At 38.1% G+C, this 21,691-nt stretch overlaps 1 protein-coding gene across 7 annotated transcripts; it reads right to left on the reverse strand.

Annotated features, from left to right (window-relative positions):
• Positions 1–1,017: 1,017 nt before the first annotated feature.
• Positions 1,018–21,334, reverse strand: LOC148739294 (uncharacterized). 7 transcript variants are annotated; one of them, XM_088747726.1, is made up of 17 exons: positions 21,198–21,334; positions 18,430–18,617; positions 16,491–16,599; positions 16,248–16,302; positions 15,619–15,705; positions 15,217–15,497; positions 14,309–14,408; positions 12,731–13,192; positions 11,557–12,011; positions 10,611–11,340; positions 9,960–10,071; positions 9,078–9,327; positions 7,791–8,579; positions 6,110–7,343; positions 4,772–5,028; positions 3,845–4,106; positions 1,018–3,117 (listed from the first exon to the last, which is right to left on the reverse strand). In XM_088747726.1, the coding sequence occupies exons 4-17, from the start codon at positions 16,294–16,296 to the stop codon at positions 3,113–3,115; spliced, it is 5,073 nt and encodes a 1,690-aa protein (XP_088603852.1). In that variant the 5' UTR covers positions 16,297–16,302; positions 16,491–16,599; positions 18,430–18,617; positions 21,198–21,334; the 3' UTR covers positions 1,018–3,112. The 7 variants fall into 7 exon arrangements, with proteins under 7 accessions (XP_088603852.1, XP_022809187.2, XP_088603851.1 ...); XM_022953452.2 differs by having other exon boundaries at positions 12,731–12,942; positions 13,093–13,192; positions 16,248–16,599; XM_088747725.1 differs by having other exon boundaries at positions 16,248–16,599.
• Between the last annotated feature and the right edge of the window lie 357 nt (positions 21,335–21,691).

Here is a 21,691-nt window from a genome sequence, read left to right on the forward strand (position 1 = left end):
AGTGACATTCATTTTATAGCCAAACTAGACGATCCAAGATCGTAAGTCGGGCTACAGGTAGACGTGCTGTTATGAGTGTTGACCATTCGTGGTGCGCAGAGGTTCTAAAAGAAATACTAAGAGATACCAAGCTCCTGATTTGTAGGCGTAGCATAAAATTTTTTCTCATCCCTGAAAGACACCAATTCTACAACAACGCACTGTCACATATTTTTGGTACAATACCCTAAAAGATATCACAGGAGCTGCTGCTGAGGACCTTCTGAGGCTAAACAGCCTAAGGGGTACCAAGCCCACCTTTTTTAACCCCTAAAAGGTACAACGAGCACCCCAGTCCTTTTTATTTAAGGAGTCCCCCTTCCCAAGGGTGATAAGTACATGCCAATTGATGTGTGTGTTAAAAAAGATATATTATGAAATTGTAATCGTAATGGTCTGAAAGCAAGGAAGTATATTTCATCGTGAAAACATCGCATACACAGCATACCAGTAAGGACCTTCCCTGATTTTCTCTTTGAATTAATTAATGCAGATATCAATAGTTGGGATTGTCTCACTCTTGTGCTGTTGTCTAACTTTGAATTTGATTTTGTTTCTAAAATATATCTGCTGCAGTCTTTTCATTTTTGGAGCGGGCTCCAAATTATCATAACTATATTTTCGTCTGTGCTTTTGCATGTGTCTGATTTGATGAAGGTCCATGTCAGATGTGAAAGACAAAAATTGCATTTCGTAGTGAATAATACCTGTTTCAAGTTTCTTTGTAACAGTGTTACAAAAAAGCTTGTAATAATGATGGTATACCACTTATTTTAATTTGTTGTATTGCAGGTTCACAAGTATCTTCATAGGTCAAGGAGAACATGTACTTTGTTCTGACTGTTTGTTGAAAAATACAAGTAATACCTAACAGTAACTTGCAAGCCACTATAAAAACCCTGTATTTCCCCTGTAGTTGTTGAAAATTAAGTTTTCCAACTTTCTTTCTTGTATTGTTTAAACCACTGGACAACATCCCATAGCTATGAGCTTTAATTTGGACCGATAACTCAGCTCTATAAATATTAAGACTCGTGTATAAATCTTCCTTTTTTAGATACCTGTTGATGCCCATGTTACTATATAATTTATTTCCTCAGTCAGCTATGCAACATAGGGTTATGGAATTCTAATAACTACAAGACTTTGCTACTGAGCAACACATTGCATAAAGCCCTACAGCAGAGCATTGTTTACAAGAGCAGTTGTGTTCTTCTCTCAAACTGTTCACTGCAGTTATTTCATATGTACTTATCTACACTGGTAAAAAGGTAAAATTGCGAAAGTGTTTACCGTTCTCTATTACTTTGTTATAGCCCTGGGGAGGAGAAATTGTTTAGCAATCAAGGACATCAAGAAGTTCTTCAGTTGGTGATCACTTTCCTCATTCTCAACTCATGACCTCGGCGTTTGATCGGGGGGGGGGATATTGTTAGGAGAAATTAAACTAGTAATTCTTGTCAAGGTTTATTGACTAACGTAAAAATTCCGTTTGTGGCCTTAGCTCAGGTTTCTATTTAAACTCAGTTTATGACAAACCAATTTTTAATAAACCTTCCGCCATTCATTCAATAGATGGTGCGATGATGAGCAGTGAGGTAGCTTTCAAGGAAATGTTTTATCTCTCCAATTTTCAAAGAGGTTGTTAAAAAAGAAGACCTGAAAGAGAAATTTTAAATTGAGCATCGAGAATAATCCTGGATAGCGTTGATTTTGTTTAACTTTACTATTTTTCGGCAAAGAAAAATCGTGGCCATTCTCATAATCAAGCAAGCTCAAAACTAAAAACAACCGCGCTTCATTTTGAGCTCTTGGTAGCTCTGTATGATATTTTCCTTTCTCCTGATCGGTCGTTAGGGTAAGTTTGGTTTCGGTTATACCACACCTAATCGAAAAGCGCTCTCTTACAAACAGGTGAGAGTCATATCCTCACCCGTTTCTCTGTTAGATTAAAGGTAAAAAGGTTAAAATTTCGAAAGAGTTTACGTTCATAGAGTGGGGGTCTAACTATAATTTCTGAAATTCTGATTGGATATAATTGAATTCACATTTTTGTTAAGGCGTTCTCTTTCAGTAATAAATTATCAGTCGTGCAATTACAAAGTAAATTGTAGTGAATTACAAGATATCTCAAGATTGTCATTTCTTTCACAGAATAAAATTTGGAAGCGTAAAAAGCTAGGCAGACTGGGCCGCAGTGATTTAATGCAAACACAGAAAACTCGTCTTTTAGAAGTTGGACACGAATTTCCCTTTAACAAGAGTCTTTTGAAAATTTCACAGGTTAAGCTCTTGGTTTTTTTTGGTTGTGGTTAGCTAAAGTGAGTTTCACGATGCAGTTCTCACTAAAAATAAACACGCTCTATCTATTTCTTAGGGAAATTTAAACATTAACGTTGTCATTCCAACACGAATCCTGCCCTATATTTGGTTTTCCCGACCAAAGGGTCATCTATCTAAAATTTCCTTGCTAAATTATTTTCAGAGAAAGGAACTTACATAGTATACAATATGCACGATTAAAACAATTGCATTAAACGCATTTTCACGAGGATCATTTCTCACCACCTAAACATTCGATCGATGTGGTTGTAAAAGCTATATCCCAAGTAATCAGGCTAAAACCTTTATGTACATGTAAAACAAGATTAAAGCAGAGAAACACTTTTTTGTGACTTTCCATTTCTTGACGATAAATTTAGAGAAGAGCTGCTACCAGAATATTTCTTGTTGGTGAGGGGTGAATAACGACTACTCGGCATCATAATGTATTTAGACGCAAAAGTTGCCTAAAATTAATCAACTTTAAATATTCAGCCGAATATTGATAGCAATTTCTAAAAAAAACTCTTTCTTTCAAATCAAAATACCAATAAAACCACGAAAAATCGATAGCAGCAGCATCATTGACAAAGCTCATCCAAACCGAACAACCGACGACCTCTGAAAAGCTATGTTTCATCTGCAGCTGATATTTTCAGTCGAGCACATGGTCAACACCAGTATTTAATAGTTGCCTTCTGATTCTTTGTGAAAGTCTTGTCGGTTTGAAACCATACCCGTTTGAGTAACTTTAGCCTGTAAACACAACGAAAAACACTGCAATTAGAAAACAAACAAGAATTTCACAGTTGCATATCCAAAAATGGTTCTCCGCATAGGGGTTGGAATTGGGAATGTTGATTTATGGGTAATAAAGGAGAACCTCGAGAAAAACACTGGGGGCAAAGATGCGGATCAACAAAAACTCAGCCCATCATATGAGAGGTAACGTCCCGGATATAATACGGGTTATAACGGGGCAAGGCGTACATGAGGTCGATTACATACTTAGCAAGTGTGGTTCGTGAACACTTCTGACTACTTCGCAAAGTTCTCTCAGCGAGTGACTCTTGTTCAAATACAAATAACTTATCTTAGTATGGCTAAAAAACTAGATGAATGAATGTCAAATTTGCTTTTCAGACGTTTTCTTCGGTTACCATCTTTTCACGACAAACTAGAAATGATCATTTTCAAGTAACATTGCTATCATTTCTGAGAGCCATGGAGAAAGAATATAGTTTGAAGCTTAATTTATGATTCTGTAGGACTCATGAAACAATAGCAAAAGTGCATCTTAAGTCACTTAAGACACTGCTGTGTTGTACCAGTAAGGAAGTGGAAAGCTTCGTTCATTCCCACTGTTAAATCTGACTACTCGCAAAGATTCGAGAAGAGTTAACAGTCCGAGTGCTCCAACTTCAGTTTTAGTAATCATTTTCACATTGAAGAGCATGTGTACTGTGCTGTGTTCCACTCTTACCCTGTATGGGTTGAAGACTGACATAGTGTACCTCATGAATATGTCCCAGTACTAGTGGCTTGCTTTCATCAACATGACAATGTGGCCTGATGACTACATCATTGTGTAGACTGCTGACCACATGAATGCACGTTTTAAAGCAATTTGCTGCTGCACAGAGAATGAGGTGATCTCCCCAAGCGCCATCTTGTTTCATGCATGTTAAGTAATCAACCCACGTTTCATGTCCATGAACAAAGTGAGACAGATCTGTTCCATCCGGCTGTAACAAAAACAGCAATAAATATTTCGATTCCAAATAGATATCGCCACAAAAGAGTCAACCTGTTCACCGGGAGTAAAACGTTAACTAAGTCAAAAATAAAGAAAGGAAGACATAGTCGTTCAAGATATCGCTTAGACCGGTGGGAGGGTCTTCAAACAACTTCGCCTCATTTAGAGCCGAGCTAAACTGACGGTAGCGCATTGATTCTGAAAGGCATATTTCTCTAAGCTTGCGACTAACATAACTAAGTACAACATTCTGCAAGAGAGTCCATCTGAATACAAGAGAATGCGCATGGACGGAGACTGCGGTGCCTCTTGCTTGAGAAATTGAGATCCACGATAACAGCTCTTCACAGAATCCTGTATAGCGTGACTGTCTTATCGTACTCTTGTACAAGACAACTCACTGTCAAAGTACACCTCTCTCTACGCGTGAGTGTACATGTAAACGCAAGGAAAATTGTCAAGCCAACCTGAAAAAATGCTTGCAGATATCTGGTGTGAAAAGGACTAGTGTCCCAACAAGGAGGAGTAACAGTTCGTGTGACGGAGAGAGAAATAAACACAGCAGCAAAAACTGATGATCAACCCCAAGTTCTCTTTACCTAGCTTACAGTAACTGTACCTAGCTTACAGTAACTGTAGCTTACAGTAACTCACCAGTTTTGGGTTTTCCTCGAGGTACTGAACTAAAGATCGTCTCAACTGGCCATGTTGGATTTTGATTCCATTGACGGTTTCAAGCTGTTCTGACAAGGCCTGGAACATGCAGTTTCCTGACCCTGGATTGTTAGAAATTCTAAAGCCCTTATCTGTTACAATCGCTGTTAACTCTTCTGTCAAGTTAGTGCTACTTTCGACCTTGCTTGCGCAGAGTTGCATCCTCTGAAGATTCTGGATGATTCGATCGAGCAGTCCTTGAAAAAAAATCATATTAGCTGTTTTTCTTTGAATCATAAATTGTAGTTGGAAGAGAATCCGTCACACTTAAGACCGAAGTTAAAGTTTACAATAAATATCATTTTTATCCACCGGGAACTCTTTTGGTATCGGTACAACAAGCTACGTGAAACTTTTTTATGACCTGGCTTGGCCACAAGTAAACTGCCAGTGGTTTACTATCCGCCCAAATAAGGGCTGTGAGGGACAGTTATTCAATCAGCTACTCGGATTTCGTTTTATTTGGAGGGCGCAACCATCAAATGAACGAGATCTTTCTTAATTAACAGGATCATGTATGTACAAATACTTCATGAGAACTCAAATTGATCCAAAACTTTCACTGACAGGAACAAGGCTCTTCTTCCGGCTACGAGGGAAGACTTAAAAAAATTGAAAAATACGGCGAGGAGTTCTCAGTAAGGCTAATAACCGATATCAAATTTAGAGAAAGATGTTTTTTTGTCTTGTCAAAAGCGTGGGACAGAGAATAGTATTCTGAGTCCTCATGAAGCATGAAATCTCAGACCTTTGGATTCCGCGCTCCGATGCTCTACCGCAGAGCCACAGAAACTCTATAGCGAGCAAAACCATTACCAAGCTCATAGATGACAAGCGTCCAGCATACTACTAGGATCGGCAATGTCGATAGCATCATGTTTTGTAAATAGAAAACGAAATATGGTAAGTTTTACCGAGATGAAAAACCCACCATCTTTATTATTCTATCTACAATATAAACTTTGTCAGGCTTAAAAATAAAGGTTTACAAATGTATGGATACAACTGTTTTTTAGAAGGTTCTTTCTTTAGCTTTGTTATTTAACTCCTATCAGCTGGTGCAAATCGTTTACATTTTTGCAAACAGTGATGTTATACAAAAAAATTTAAAACTATCTATCAGACTTTGTTTCAGAAACTTATTTCGTGGTACAAGATGTTTTATTTCAGAAACCTATTTCGTGGTACATGATGTTTTCACATCAATGACAGGATTAATGCGGGATACAACAACACAACACTTTTCTATGAAACGAAGTATAAAAACCATCAACACACCTGCACCATATACTTTGTGCCACATCTTATCGACAAGAAGGTCACACTGCTTCTCCCAGCTAAAATGCTCTTCATATGCTGCCCTAAGTCGTTCAATGTCTTGAAGACGTTGGGCTCTCTTCTTTTTTCGGACACCAGCAATTGCCTCAGCCCACACTTTGGGGTCCTCAGAATCAACCACAAAAGATTTGCCGGATGGTACAGTGCGCAGTGCGTCTCCCAATCCCGAGTTTCCACTAACAAGAATGGGAAGACCAGCCGACAAGGCTTCCAATGCGGTTAAACCAAACCCTTCCGTCCGGGATGGCATAATGCAGAGATCAACTTCACAAAAACACTCTTTCAATTTCTCCTTACTTTGCAAAAACTTTCTCACTGTCAGCTGTCGTCTTAATATGCCACTTTGCAGCAAATTTTCCATAACTGCTTCCTGTTTTCCTTCAGGTGCACCCACAAAGATCAGATGGTAGGCGTTTTCTTTCAATTCAACCACTGCTCTGGCGGCGATATCATACCCCTTCAGATCGAAGTCCTCTGGATCACCACGACCAAAGGTCAACACTCTAAACTTTTCAGAGTCAACTGAGGCTTGTTTTAGGGTGGAAAACTCCTTGAATGTGCCAGGAGTGAACGACATGATATCTTGCTGCTTCTCGCAGGAGCGAAGATAGGCAGAGTAGGCCTCCGTCAACTTGGGTCCTACTGCTACGACTAGATTTGCCAATCTGCACAAGTCTACTTCAGCGGTAGTCTTCTCTTCTCCTCTGGCAATGGCTCTTGGGTAGGTTTTAAACATTCCAAGCTCTTCAGGCGCAGTATGCACTACTTGTATCCACTGGCAGCAGTGAGACTTTCTAATGATTTGGGCTTGCTTACCTAACTTGGCTCCATGACCCACGACCACGTCGATGACAAGGTCTTTCGGGGGAAAGCTCAACCAATCAAGAGGGTCGAAGCCTGGACGTCTCTCTGCCTCTTTGATGACAATCTTGTGACTTTGTGCAGCTCTCTTCTCTTCTTCAGAACAAGCAGATTGTGGAACTAGGAGAGAGACTTCCAATTCAGTGCGTTTGGCCAAAAGTATGGCAAGCTGTCGATTGATGGTGGACAAACCCCCCAGTGATGAATTCCACTCATTGGCCAGAAGAGTAACTCTCATTGCTTTGTTGGACTTTGCGGGGTGACCACCAACTGGTGCAGCTTGTGAGGTATTTATCACTGACGGAGCCAAAACCTTTTGGAAAATTACAACAGAGATACATTTAAAGGAAAGCTGGTCATTTTGCAAGTACGATACATAAAACAATTTTAACTGAAACAAACTTATTTTGTCAAAAGAGTATGACATCCTGTTTGCTATCACGAAAATAAAATCCAGATCGACAGACCTTTTGCAAACTCCTTATACGTATTCATCACCGAAAAAAAAAGTGAAGTCCGCAATTGCGCAATATAGAATCTCGTAAAGTATTGCTGAAGTATTTACGGATTTGAGGTAAGCTATTTTAAACTATCTAATGCACAGGACGATTTTCTAAATTTAGTATTTCAATTCAGAGGATGCCAGTGACTGAAACTGTTCAAAAACCTAGCACAATGCAATATCATTGCAGCCAACATAAGCTCTTTTTAATAGACCTCCGTTCACTATTGCGAGGGACATACCAAGAATGCTTCAAACCTGGTTTAAGAACCATTTTTCTTGCCCAGAAACTCTAAGTACTTTCTCAGACATGCTTTCCATACATATCAAATTCTGCCCTTGTTTTAATTCAAGCAGGTGTAAGCAGTCATCTTCTGCACAGGACACTTGCTTGTGGTTTGTGCACTGGCGGCTTCCCTGCCGACAGTAGGGGCATTCAACACAAAATTCATACTGCAGCCTGCTCAGGTATGGGAACTCCTCTGACATCTTTTCTAGAACTTTCTCTACAAACAATCGCACACTTCTAGCAACTTCCTCTGAAGCTGAGTGAGACACTGGAACTGCTTCATCTTCAGTTCTTTGTCTCAAGAGGATTTTTATGACGTTCTTTTTACAAATCAGAATCATATCATGCATGACGCTTCCTTCAAGAACGAACCATGCACCATTCTGGTAGAGTTTTGGTTGCTGTGACGATCCATTCGCACAACACCAGGACACTGATTTTGAGACAAGGCGGGTAAAGAGACCATGCGGGACAAACCCTTCTTGGAAATGAAGATACAAAGGACAAGGATCTGTAGGAGACGGTACCATGTCACAAAGCTCTTTAGGTGAGGATCTCAGTTGACATGGGACAAAATACTTAACGTCAGCCAGGGATGGTGAGTATTTGGCAATCAAACCAAACTGTTCCATCATGTCCAAGATGTCTTCTTTGTTAACGCCTTGCTGAATAAGAGTGGAGAAAACGTGATCAACAAGCTCCATCTTAAGGACACCACTTCTCTCGAGCTCAAGCCAGTACTTAGAATGCACAGGATCCTGAAACCACAAAGACCCTATTCAAAATAGGTTCACAACAGTTTTTTCTTGAAAACGCTCTATTCATTTTACAGTGGACCTACCTAAAAAATCTGCTCTTTCCCCATTACTAAAGCTGCAATTAGTGGTTAAAACGAAGTTGGTACGCCTCCCCTTAGAGGGTGGACAAAAAATCTCCACTCGACGTAAGAACAAAAATCTTGTAATTCATCTCTAATTGGATACTTGAACGTGCCCCTTACCCCCTTCACCCCCTCCCAAACAAAATTGCAATAAATGATTGAACACTTTGTTTACATTACGCAATATTGAAAGGAGAAAGAGGGAAGACATGCAGGTTATAAAGAAAACTTAAAATGTTGTAGAAGGTGCCAACAATATGATGAAACAATCAAACTAACAAACAGACAATCATTGTTTTTTATGTGAAGTGGCAGAAAGGTAACACATCCTGCATTTTTTGATGAACTCGGTGCACAGTAAATTAAATTTTCCTACCGCTTTTTTGAATGGTGGAATGGTTACAAGTTTCTTGAATAGGCTAACCAGCCACTGCACCTTCAGAATGACTGTATTGCGGTGTCTCACGATCATACCAAGGTCGTGATAGAAACTCAACATGGTATGAAACTGTTCATCGTCTTCTATAAAACACACATCCTTGGCATAGGTTTGAAGATTGGCAATATTCGTGTGGTATACATTTTCAGCTACCAAAGATTCAATGACCTTTTCGAAGTTGAACCATCTAGAAATATGAAGAATTCACTTAGCAACAATTCACTTACCATGTTGCACGTGGCAAAGTTTAGAAATGTCTAAATGGAACTTTCGAATATGGCTCGATATCATGTTCAATATCCTTCGTGGATACATCACATGTACAAGCCATGTTAACATGCTAATTTAACACGTAACAAGTTCAAACAAAAATTAAAAAAAAGCAACAGGAGAAAATAAGTTGTTCCGCTCGTCGCCTTACACTCCAAAAACAAATTCCCGGTCTAAAGGAATATCAATTTGTACGAATTGACCGTGTAAAAATTGATATTTGTAGCATTCCTTACATTGATCCAAAGAGTTTTAACAAATTATGCGGGGAAACAAAAACATGTTATTTATTACCAGATTTCAACTAAGTTTAAATTCAACACATAACAAACGAAGGTTTGATAAATTGTATTACCAATTTAGGAGAAGGCATTGACACGGTGGTTTTAAGCCCAAAGCGGAGTCGTCAAAGTACCCTTTAGGCTGTACTTTCTATAACTTCACCGGTATGTAATATGATGGCAAAGTACCTTACACATTAAGCTAAGCAGTACTGGAAAAAAATGAGCTCAACATCTCGTGCTTGAATCATCATACATCATATTTTACCTCACTGGTATCTTCTCTCCCATATAAGGTTCCTGTTGAAGGATTTCCAGGATTCTCGCACGAAGAGCATGAATTCCACTGGCACTGGTGCTATCATTGTCTCCTTCTTGACCTTTCAATAATAAATGACATCAAACAATAAGTACCGTTAAGAGCAACCAAGGAGGAGCAGAACTTTCTCTTTGGACTTTCGATGCAATTTTGATGGCAACTATGATCAAGAGTATGATCAACAGTTTCGTATTCGGAGAGGTCTCTCTCCGCTGTGGCACTCAACTTGTAATTTACTTTTTTCTGCCATGAATTATAAATTTCACCAGTTAAAGATAATTTGGTTAACGGAAACATTCTCCATAGTATTAAAATATGCAATCCGGGTTAATACAACAAGAAATGAACCAAATAAAATAGCGGAAACTCATACTAAAAAATTCCAGGAATGACAGAAGCACCAAGAGGATGCCAGCATGACTAGTAGGAAAATATCCAGATTGGGAACAAACCGATGCCATGAATAAGATGTGAAAAAATCTACTAGAAAATCTCCCGTGAATCCAATCAACTTTATTTAACGATGAGTTTGTCTGTTCTCGATAGAAATGAAAGTAAACCTCATGAACACATGATGTTGAACCTAAGTACATGATTTACCTGTTTGACAATTTCTTCGAAATGTAAAGAAATTCCAGATTTTCCAAGCAAATGATCTGCCAGCTTGTGTGTTATCAATACAGAAGAAAGGTCTGATCACGTGCTTTCCACATTCCTTACTGGAAATCTCACGGTGTATCTTAGATGTTACATCCTTAGTATCTTCACAAGGCTTGTCAGCATGGGTACCGACAATGAACACCGGGGGCCGGAGATAGGGCAGGTTAGAAGTTTCAATTTTTTCCTCTCCAGTTGGTCTCATATTACGAACTGTCATGAGCCACGAAAGCAGATTCTCCAGATTTGTCTCATTGTTCGGGTTCTCCAAAGTTACTTCATGAGTTCCCTGTCTGACACATGGCTGAGCTTGGGCATTCAGTGGCTTGCTAAGGTTGTGAACTACAATGTATACAGCTCTTGACGAAAGAAATACCGGGTGAGCAGCATAGTACAGATGTTGACCCGCAAAATCCCACACATCTGCAGTTATAGTGGTTCCTTCCTTAATATTTTTACTTTCTACATCCACACCTTCAAGGACCATGTTCTTTAAGAGTTGATCAGCATGTTTTTTAACGGCATTAGGAAGAGCGGTTGCGTTGATACCCATTTCAAACTTTCTGCTTGGAGTCATACTGTAATCAGAACTCTTCCCTTTCTCTCCTTGACGAATTTCACTTGACGACGATCTATCTGCAAACTTAGTGGCCGAGTCCTCTTTCAGAAACACCTAAGATTTTGAAATGAGACGAAAAATAATGTGGATACCAAACTGCGTAAGAAATTGCATGGTTCATGCATTCCCATTTACACAGTCAGTGTCGATATCTATCTCGTTATGTCAAAGCAATGAAATAAGCGTTTTAAGTGTAAACCGTTTTTACATTATTCTATGCGTTTCATACCGAAAAAATCAAGGTTCAAAGTGAAAACGTAGGAAACAGACCTCATCAGCGACAGCATCTTTAGTGCTTAATTCTTTTTCTGACTCCACTTTTCGTTCCTCCTTAGGCTGGGCCCATGTTGAATTCATTCTGGAGTCTTCCTTCTTACTACCAACAATCGTGTGATACCGTTCTGTGGCTAACATTTTTGCTATGCATGTTTTATATTCCGAACATTCAGATAAACTTGACTTGTTGGAAGTTGGAGTCCAGTTCTTAATCTGGTCAACTTCAATTTCAAACTTTGACGGCTCAATTTCGATTCCGTCCGTACTTTGTTCCTTGAAGTCAAATGGCAGACCTAAGAGCGTCTTCTTCAAACTTGTTTTACCAGCACGATCCTGGCCAACCAATACTATGCGACCTCGATAAACATTCACAAATCCATCTCTAAGGGCCTTTTCATAAACAATTTTTGCAGAATGACCTTTCGCCAAAATTTCGGAAGGGGCTACAGCTGCAAGCGAGGGAAAAGGAAACGTTAATATTACATTATATTTCACATTATTATTAATAGACTTCCCTATAACTGCACAATTCAAAAGCTCTCTCCAACCGCAAATTGTAGAAAAAAAGAACAGTTCTGCAGTAAATGGTCGAACTATGAATACAACACGGGTGAGGACATTCTTATAATGAACTACGATGAACATTAAATCGGCTGTCAAAAGATTAATTTAAATGATTCAAGCAATAATAACCTTCAAGCAAGGTTCTTTTTTAAACTATGAAATACCTGAAAAAGGGTTTTACACTGTAAAGTACATTAAAACTACGTTCAACAACAAAAAAAGTATGATTTCTACTGCTACATCTTCTTCAATAAAATACTCCGTGACAGTAGAGCCAGATGGATTTGCTAACAAATTTTGATCAAACACTCGCACGAATCGAATTCCTTTCAAATAACAAAGAGCATAAGCAAGCAATCGTAATTAGCAAAAGGATGTTTGAAGATTGTGTTTATGGCAATATGGATCTCTACCCAACGATGGAAAAAAAGGCTTGACCTTTGACCTACTTCAGGCTCTCATCCGTTCATCCGTACAGAGAAGTCCATCTTAAAACACCAAACTAAGTTAAACATTAATGCAGCCATCACGCCACACAATCGTACCCACAAGTTGACATTGCACACGAGTATGCTAAACATCCATGGTAATAGTTAACACCTACCTGCAATGTCCATCAAGACTCTTCTTTTAGTTCTATCCATGTGCTTAACAAGACTTCGAATTTCCTCTAGTCTGAGAGGATTTCCTTCCACAAACAGTTTTTCAAGTTTAGAGAGTTCTCTAACTACACCGAGCTCCTTCAGTTGGTTATTTCTCAAATCCAGCTCTCGAAGTCTTACCAGGCATTTCATACTTTCAGGCAGGGAGGACAGTCTGTTGTCATTTACATATAAGTACGTCAGGTTTACCAAGCCTAGTGCAATATCAGGAAGCCATGTAAAATTGTTTTGGCTCAAATTCAGCACTCGAATATTTGCAAGTAAATGGTGCCGTGGGGGAATAGCTGTAATCAGGAAGTCATACCGCGAAATCCTGTACAAATTCCTGTTACTTAGATCCAACGTTTCCTTTCTCGTAGCAATTCCTTGGTCGATGACGGATATGGCTGCAGTTAAACGTTCCGCTGCAAAATAGGATTAGAAAAAAAAGTTACGCATCACATCGTAATTCACTGTCTGGAGCTGGAGTTCTATACTAAGAAAGATAAACAAAGCTTTGAAAAATTAATAACTCTCGTTGAGGTACCAGGAATAACCTTGTTTTGACACTATGAACAAAACTTTATACAGTTACAGGTAAAAGTTACCTTACAACGTATGGGGAAGAACCTCAATAAAGCGAAATCCTCGTTATAACGAACACAATCCAGAAGCCCAAAGGTATAATATACCCCGATATAACGAAAAAATGTAAGCACGAGACAAAAGACAAATGCAAAACAGATCAACAACAACCAAAATTATTTAACAGCTCAACGTAAATGCCGACACTGACACTATCGACATATCTACAGATCTGCTTCATCCTCTTTGTCTCTCATTAGTCCTATTAACTTCTTTATTTTTGAAGACGTCATGTTCCCTACGGGGACTCTTCAAAGAAAGTTTTTGGAAGATCTTTTCAAGCCGTTTAACAGATGACTTGACTCTAGCCAGTGGTTGGCATGAACTCTTTAAGATATGGTTTACCTGTCATGTGGAACATCATGAACGAAATCGCTGATGTTTAACGAAGCCCAGCTAGTTTAAAAAACACGTACTATTAGGAAATTTCAAATTGCAAAGGGAGCTTTTTCTTTACTCAAGTAAACTGGCGTTAGTAAAACGATAGGCAGTCTGAGAATGCACGCGGCTACTGATATAACAATTATCACATGATTGAAAAGAAATAAAGGTTGTATAATGACACTTGAAGGTGGTGTTGCTGGAGATTTGTCTCACATGCAAAACAGAAAACCTCCTGCATCCCATATATTTACCAGAGACCAGTAAAAAGTGATAAGAACGACAACAGATTCTGGAAAGCGTTAGAAGCCCCCATGGTTCTCGAAACTATGAACATTACGAGAAAAGCTTGACATCTGACATTACTTTATGGGGCAATGCTAGGCAAAAAGCTGCAATGGACTAGCAATACTTCATCGTGGTGGGAGTAGCAATTCTCCAAGTCACTTCGCGCCAAAATAATCGTGATAAGCTCTTGTGCCACTTGACTCGAGTGAATAGGAAATTCCACATACCTACTTTGCAGAACAGGTCTTCAACATTTTCACCACTCATTGCTGACACTTCCATGAAAATTTCAATAATATCGATTCCATCAGCATAACTCTGAGCTTCCTAAAAGAACAAATTCTGATAAAGTTGAAGTCTCCAACTGCTCAATAACTACGTGTACAGGCTGCTTTTCTAGAATAATATGAAGTTAGTTTCGCGAGTATGATAAAAACTGAATTTAGATTTTACAGCAAATAGCCTACACTATGGAGCCACAGTTGATTGTGCAGTCTGATCATTCGATTGCAACTGGCCTTAGGAAGGACTGTTGTTACTAGTGGTGATTGTCACGGTCGTTCTGCCATGATGTTATTGACTGTAACACTCTGGTATAGCATAAGTCGTGCACGACTGGTTACTTCCGAAATCATAGACAAATAAGGTAGTTCTGGTCGGTCCGTTTGTTATATCATTCTCGTGAAAAACTATGGTGCCAATGTCAGATTGCTGACATCTGTGTGACGGGCATGGAGTTGTTGGGGTCGGTTAAAACTGAAGAGGTCGGTGTTTCAGCAAATAGGATGTCAATTGCCCGCAATCGTTGCTCCATACACTTTCCGTCTCACAAATACGATTTCAAAAGACTCGTAGGGTGTTCCCATGTATCAACGGTCCCAGAATGGGTGGAGTGACACGCTCGTGTTTGTCGGAAATCTTAAGGATTACCAATGGAATATTTTTGCCTTATTACACGCACTTTTGTACGCGTGTTTAATAAGATCCGTTTGACTGATCTACACTAACGTAAGTTCACATTTTATGACACGCAGTGTGCGTGTTCCGCGCTTGCAGTGCGGTACTCGTGAGCGGTAAGACACTTGAGCGGTACTGTGGTACAATGGCATCATATAAATATGGACAAATCAATTACCTCAGAGGACACCTCCCGTCTGCTCTCAAGATCTGCTTTACTCCCCACAAGTGCTACAAAGTCAACTCCCTCGACCCGCTTAGAGAAAATGTCAACCCACTCTTTTGCGCTCTCAAATGTACATCTCTGTGTTATGTCATACAAAACCAGAGCAACAAATCCACGGGAGAAGTTATAAAAATCTAGATAAAGGTTCATTTCCAAATGAGGACAATCCCATATTCGAAGTTGCACTCTCAACATGCCATGACGCAGATATACTTCATTCCTAACAAACTCAACTAAAAGTAGAAATGAACACAAATTTAAATTCAAATAACATTTTGGATAAGAGGTACATCACTGAACTCCCAAAAATATAATTTGATCGCTTGTATGCTCATTACGAAACGTTTACCTCACCTCTCCACATGGGATATTCTTGGAAATCAGGAAAACGCCCATAAACACATCTATCAAACAAGCTCGATTTTCCCACAGATGAACTTCCTGTTTCATAATACATAGCCACAAAAGAAATTTAAAAACTTAAACACAGATTATCATGAGAACCGTATTTACATTAAATGTTTGCAGGGGATTAAAAATTGGAATATAAAAGGAACAGACTTGAAGCAAAATGTTTAATGTTTGCAGATGGTCTTCGGTTTGCCCAGGTAGCAATCTTGTATGGGCAGTTTTTCTTTGCTTTTCAACCATCAAATATCTAAATAAAAACTGGATATAAACAAGTGACTTTTTGTCAATTATCAAATCACTGACTAAGTAATTTATGGACATCAGGTACCACAGATAAAATTTAAATCAACAATTGTACAGGTGCTTTTTGAGACATGTATGATGATGTACATACATATCTACTTATTTTCTCTAATAACTTGAAAATGGACATGTTTTTCAGTTAAATGATTTACTTACTAATAATTTATGACATAGGAAACTTTCAAAATAATCCATGCTAAGGTAAGAGGAACTAAAAAATAAAGTTGCCGGTATGCTGCTGATTTAAAATTCATTTTGTTTCCACTTACCCTGGAGCACCACATCAAACTCCAATGGAATTCTGAAGCGTAATGCCATCAGTGACTATCAAGAATGACACAAAGCCTTTCACAATAAATAAGTGACTCTATGACTTAATTTGTGTGTTAATAGATATTATTAAAAACTGGATCATTGGATATTTGTAATTCAATACTTTTTATTGGCTTAGCCATTATGGTATATGAGCCAATATACCATAATCTAATATCTGTACATTGTAACATACGCACCTCGTTGGCTATCTATCATCTCATATCCAATGCGCACTCATGGAATAATTGTTAAATAACCTTTATGAATCCACCTTCTCCCTGGTATATACCAAACAATTCTGGTGATCTGAGGTAAGCAGACATGTAGATTGTCACCGGTAAGTAATGTAATTACCACGAGTGGTAATGTAATGTGTCATAGTTGAATTTATCAAACTAGTTTGATTTGTATCTTTTTCTTAAATCAAAGGAGTACAGAAGAGTTTCTGAAAAAAAAGCATCTGCAAATTAAAAAAAAAAAAAAAACATTTGAGATAATTTTGACCAGTAAAGGAACGGCACAATGAAAAAATTCCATTTATTAAATTACACTTAAAATCACTCTATCAAACAGTCACAGTAAACTTGATAAGACACCTCCATTCCACCCACTCTTATTTAAAAACAGTTCCTTTTCAAGTCAGTTATGACTACAAGCCTACAGACTACAAGCCTAGTGGCTCATTTTCCCAAAGATTATTTTCCAATTTAGAGAACATTTAAGATAGTAAGTAAACAAGGTAATGTGACATTACACTTTCTGTGTTTTCTAGAAATATTTTATAAAGAAAAATAGAACATTTTCTGTTTTCATCTTAAACTCGGAGAGTTGGGAGAATTCTTGAATGTTATGAAAAACCTTGACTGCATCTGATCTGGTTTGCATTACCTTTCTAGAATTCCTCCATTACCCCCTCAAAGCGAGTAAATAACAAAAAAGTTTGTAAAAGATGCTTAATTACCCAAAGCCTTCCCAAAAGTTAATTTTAAAGAGAGCAGGCTCCTTTCCACCCCACATAATTACTTTCCAGAAAGTAAATTAATGTGCATTACTTGATTGATTATATCCCTTTTTTACAATACTTCTACCTATAGGAAGGGAATGTTGTTTGTTAACTGATCCCCTACATTTAGTCATATTTTACACACTACAAAAATACAGAGCACCAAAATGGCCATACTAAACGATTCCAACTTTTGCTCATAATTTCCTTGCCCCTTTGGGACTCAGAATATATATTGTTATACCACCTATATGTTAAACCATCAAATAAGGTGGAACTCGATGTAATTAAGTGGGAATATGGTTTTGCATTTAACAATTATTCCATGAGCACACATTGGATATGAGATGATAGATAGCCAACGAGGCGCATAGCGCCGAGTTGACTATAATCATCTCATAACCAACAAGCACAAGTGGAATAATAGTTTTATTAAAAACTGCCAAATTCCCCCCACTCCCTGAGTTTAAGATGAACACAATAAATGTTCTATTTTACTTTATGAAATATTTCTAGAAAACACAGAAAGTGTAATGTCACAACCTTGTTTACATACTATCTTAAATGTGGCTGATTGTTTTATTAAAAACCGCCTCCCAGTTAGCTCAATTGGTTAGAGCGCTGGACTGTTGTGCGGGAGGTCGAGGTCAATGGTTCAAGCCCCAGCAGGACCAACACTGAAGGTCTTAAAATAACTGAGGAGAATGCACTACCTTTCTATAATATCAAGAAATGGATAGACATTCTAGTCTTCTCGGATAAGGATGAATAAACCGTAGGTCCTGTCTCCTGCATCGATTAATTAGTTAATTTGGTTAGGCAGGTGACATTAAAGAACCTACTCACGAGATTACTGTGATGTGGTCTGGCCTGTTTACTGGGAATTGGGGGGGAGGGGGCATCTTCAAATAAGTTTCCTTCGATTGTTTGCAAACTCCTGATGCAGTCCAACCAAAGTCCCCCGAAAAGTGTTGTGATGCGCATTTGATCATATCCACAAGTCATGTTAATTTGTGCAATATAAATATTAAATTATTATTATTATTATTATTGATGTTAAATCAAATTTTTAAATTTTTAATTATTAAATTTTTTAGCTCCCTCTTTTATTTTAAGCTAACACGTATGCTTACCATATTTGTAGATTATGGTATATTGGCTCATATAACATAATGGTATATACCAGTGAATTGCATTATCCAATGATCCAGTTTCATAAATTGTTTTATCTTCATAGGACATCCTTTTTCCCCACAGATGAGAACATGATCTCCCCAATGGCTAATATAATAATTCCATTAAAAACGCCTCCATAAGACTTCTGCACACAAAGTAACAAAGAAAGGAGAACTGAATGCCAAACTCAGATTATGTGACTACCATAAACATAACATGCACACAGGTTAATAATTCACAGGTTAATGTTCATGAAGATAATTCTCTGCGTCAAGCTATCATGCGCACAGTTTAGGGTAAAAACTTAGATTATTAATTTATTTTATTCTGCAGAGGATTGAGTTAATTTAAGGTTTTTGGAGAGGCAAGCAACTACTAAAGTCCAAAGTAGTTGTTAACAAATGATCAAATTTATATGTGCAGGTATGGATAACAAAGAAATAACCAAGTAGTGGACACTTCGATCAACCAGCCAGTCAAATCAGCTGCACTACATGCATGGCTATTATATACTTTCAGGTGGCTACATGCTCTGTCTGTTTGCAATCATTTTCAATGCTTGATTTATTTGTTTTTGTCAGTACTTTTCCTTCATTGATTTAAAATTTTACTGGCATTTATAAAGTCTAAAGAGCTTAAATAATGAAGGAAGAGTGTTCAGCACTTTAACTCTGAGAATTTTAAATTATTCATTGTCCCAAAAGTTCTTCAGTTTCCCTTTTGTTTTGATTTGAACTAGTAGTTGTCATAACAACAAAATCATGCATTTCTCTTTATAAGCCCTCAGAACTGCATTAAGAGTTGCTCAGAGATTAATCAACCACTCTATTGGGCCAATCATAGAAGTCCAGAGGACTCACTAGCTCAGTTTCTAAGATCTAAACTCTCCTTTGCAAGACTCTTAATATTTTCACATCAGAAGGTAAGCTTAACCCAGGCTACTATGATCTAGTTGCCACCCATGCAGTCTGAAACTGATCATGATGAGCCAAATTACTGCAATGAAACATGAAAGATCACACTTTGTTCACCTCAAAAAATCTGAAATTCCCACATAAACAGAAGAAAGAATGGGTCTGATCTGCTCATTGTAGTCTGCTTGTCTGCTACAGACCCTTTAACTCCCAGAAGTGATTAGTTAACATGTAATTTCTCCACACTATATCGTTACATTATTTAGCAAACTAGTCATGAGAAAACTGAAACTCATGACAAAAGGTAGTACTCTTGATCAAACACCACATCCTTGTAACTAATTTACAAAGAAATGTGTAGCAGCTAGAGGGGAGAATTAACCATCAGATCAAGGGAGTTACAGGGTTAAGAAGACCTATTTAAGTGACGAAAGATTGATTGAAATAAGAGACATTTTGAAGAGTTGTCTAAATCATAAAATAAAGATTGGAAAATTTTCCATAAAACCCCAAAACAAAGCCGCAGTTCCAATTTTTTGATTGTTTTCTTTATCCAAGAACTGTATGCATAATGAAGTATGCCACTGCGCAGAAATCTTACTAAAATAATTATCAGCTGACTGTTGTGACTTGGTACCTTGGTTGAAAAAAACAAAGTATTAAGGAAATCAGCATGCTACTATTAAGAGAAAATTTCAGCCAATAAATTTCAACTTTCTGTAAATTAACTGAATTAACAGAACATAAAAGCAACTCAAAATCAAACAAATAAACACTCTGACAACTTTGAATATCGCTCACAAGTTTCAATTGTGCTTCAGTGCATTCTCCGTGCGCATCTAACTTGTGAAGACTTGAGTACTGACTAAATAGCTCGTTGCTTGAAATTTCATGTGCCACTCGCCACTCAGAAAAATTTTGTGTTTATCAATTGCACGTGTCTACATAGAACAAGGTTTAGACAACCTGGCCAAATATTTGGGTTCCACGATTTTAGAACGGGAAATATTGTTGAGGTTTGCACGTTTTTAATGCGAGGAATATCGCGTTCATGGAATGAAGTGTAAAAATGTGAGTGTTTCGACTGTGGAATTACTTACGCTTAATTAAAGAGCGAGGAATACACGATAATCTGTCTTAAATTATTTATTCATCAGCGCGCACAGATAAATGTCAGCGTCTTGAAGGTGGAATTACTTATAGGCTTTTACCCAAGGCTATCGATCTCAAAGAAAGAGGAATGTACAATCCCCTGGCTTAGATTATTTATCATCGAGTACCGCGTACCAAAAAACGAAGAATGCACCATAATGTGTCTTCGTTATTACGGCGTACAGCGCACCGCGTAACCAGCACAAAAGAGTGCTGCGCCATTTTGAATTCATTTGTCCATGAAATGAATCATATTCTTATTCAAATAAATTAATTTCTGGATACCGCGTGGTCGGCTGCGTGGAATTTACTTGGAGTGACGGGATATTCTGCAGTTAAGCCCAAATTCCTTACATCGATTGCAATAATTACTTTGCAGTTCTACCTTACATTAAGCTTAGTTACAATGTATATATGAAGTTCATATTTATCAGATTTATCATCACGGGTTTATTACGAATCAACTTAACGGCCTGCTCCCAGATGGCTTGTTAGCTCAATTGGTAGAGCGCTGTACTAGTATCGCAGAGGTCAGTGGTTCGAATCCCGTACAGGCCTGATTTTTTTCAGGTCTGATTTTCGCTATTGCATAAGAGCTCTCTACTGCGAGGATCGTGCATCATACGTATTAAGCTTAGTATTCATTAAATACATCTTACCTCAGCAGGAGAAACTACAAACTGTACAGGAGCGAGAGATCATGACCAAACTTTGACAAAAACGGCCTAAAAATTCGCGTAAACAGCAGATAATAAGTTGAGTAACACTTCCGCCCAATTTGCATTGCCTGGCAGCTCAGCGTTTACTCCTACCCAATGAACTAACCAATGAACGAGCCCCAGCCAGTTGGACCTATGCGTGACTTTGAGTTAATAGTGGTCACGCGAAGTTGCTACAAACGAGATCATAAGGACAATCAAAGACTATTCCAAGACGAATTGACTGACAGATCGAAAAGGACAATTTATCCAATATTTAGGACTCACAATCATGAATATAGATCTCAAGATTTATCACACTATACCTCGTTTACGACAATTTTGAACCTGTTCGAGTGGACCTTCAGCTTTCTAATGTTGAATAAACAAATAAAAATTACCTCAGTTTAAACGCTAGTTTGCTTTTCCTTGTTTTTTTGTTTTACTATTTTCCT

Source organism: Stylophora pistillata, chromosome 2 (genome assembly GCF_964205215.1).
Source record: "Stylophora pistillata chromosome 2, jaStyPist1.2, whole genome shotgun sequence".
In the NCBI taxonomy this organism is placed as follows: Eukaryota; Metazoa; Cnidaria; class Anthozoa; order Scleractinia; family Pocilloporidae; genus Stylophora; species Stylophora pistillata.

Excerpts from the sequence above, each read along its gene's own strand:
- LOC148739294 (XM_088747726.1), bottom strand. The coding sequence starts at position 16,296 with ATGGCATTACGCTTCAGAATTCCATTGGAGTTTGATGTGGTGCTCCAG. Across the intron at positions 11,341-11,556 it reads AAGATGCTGTCGCTGATGAG|GTGTTTCTGAAAGAGGACTC; the intron begins GTCTGTTTCCTA and ends TCAAAATCTTAG. Across the intron at positions 10,072-10,610 it reads TCGAAGAAATTGTCAAACAG|GTCAAGAAGGAGACAATGAT; the intron begins GTAAATCATGTA and ends TATTATTGAAAG.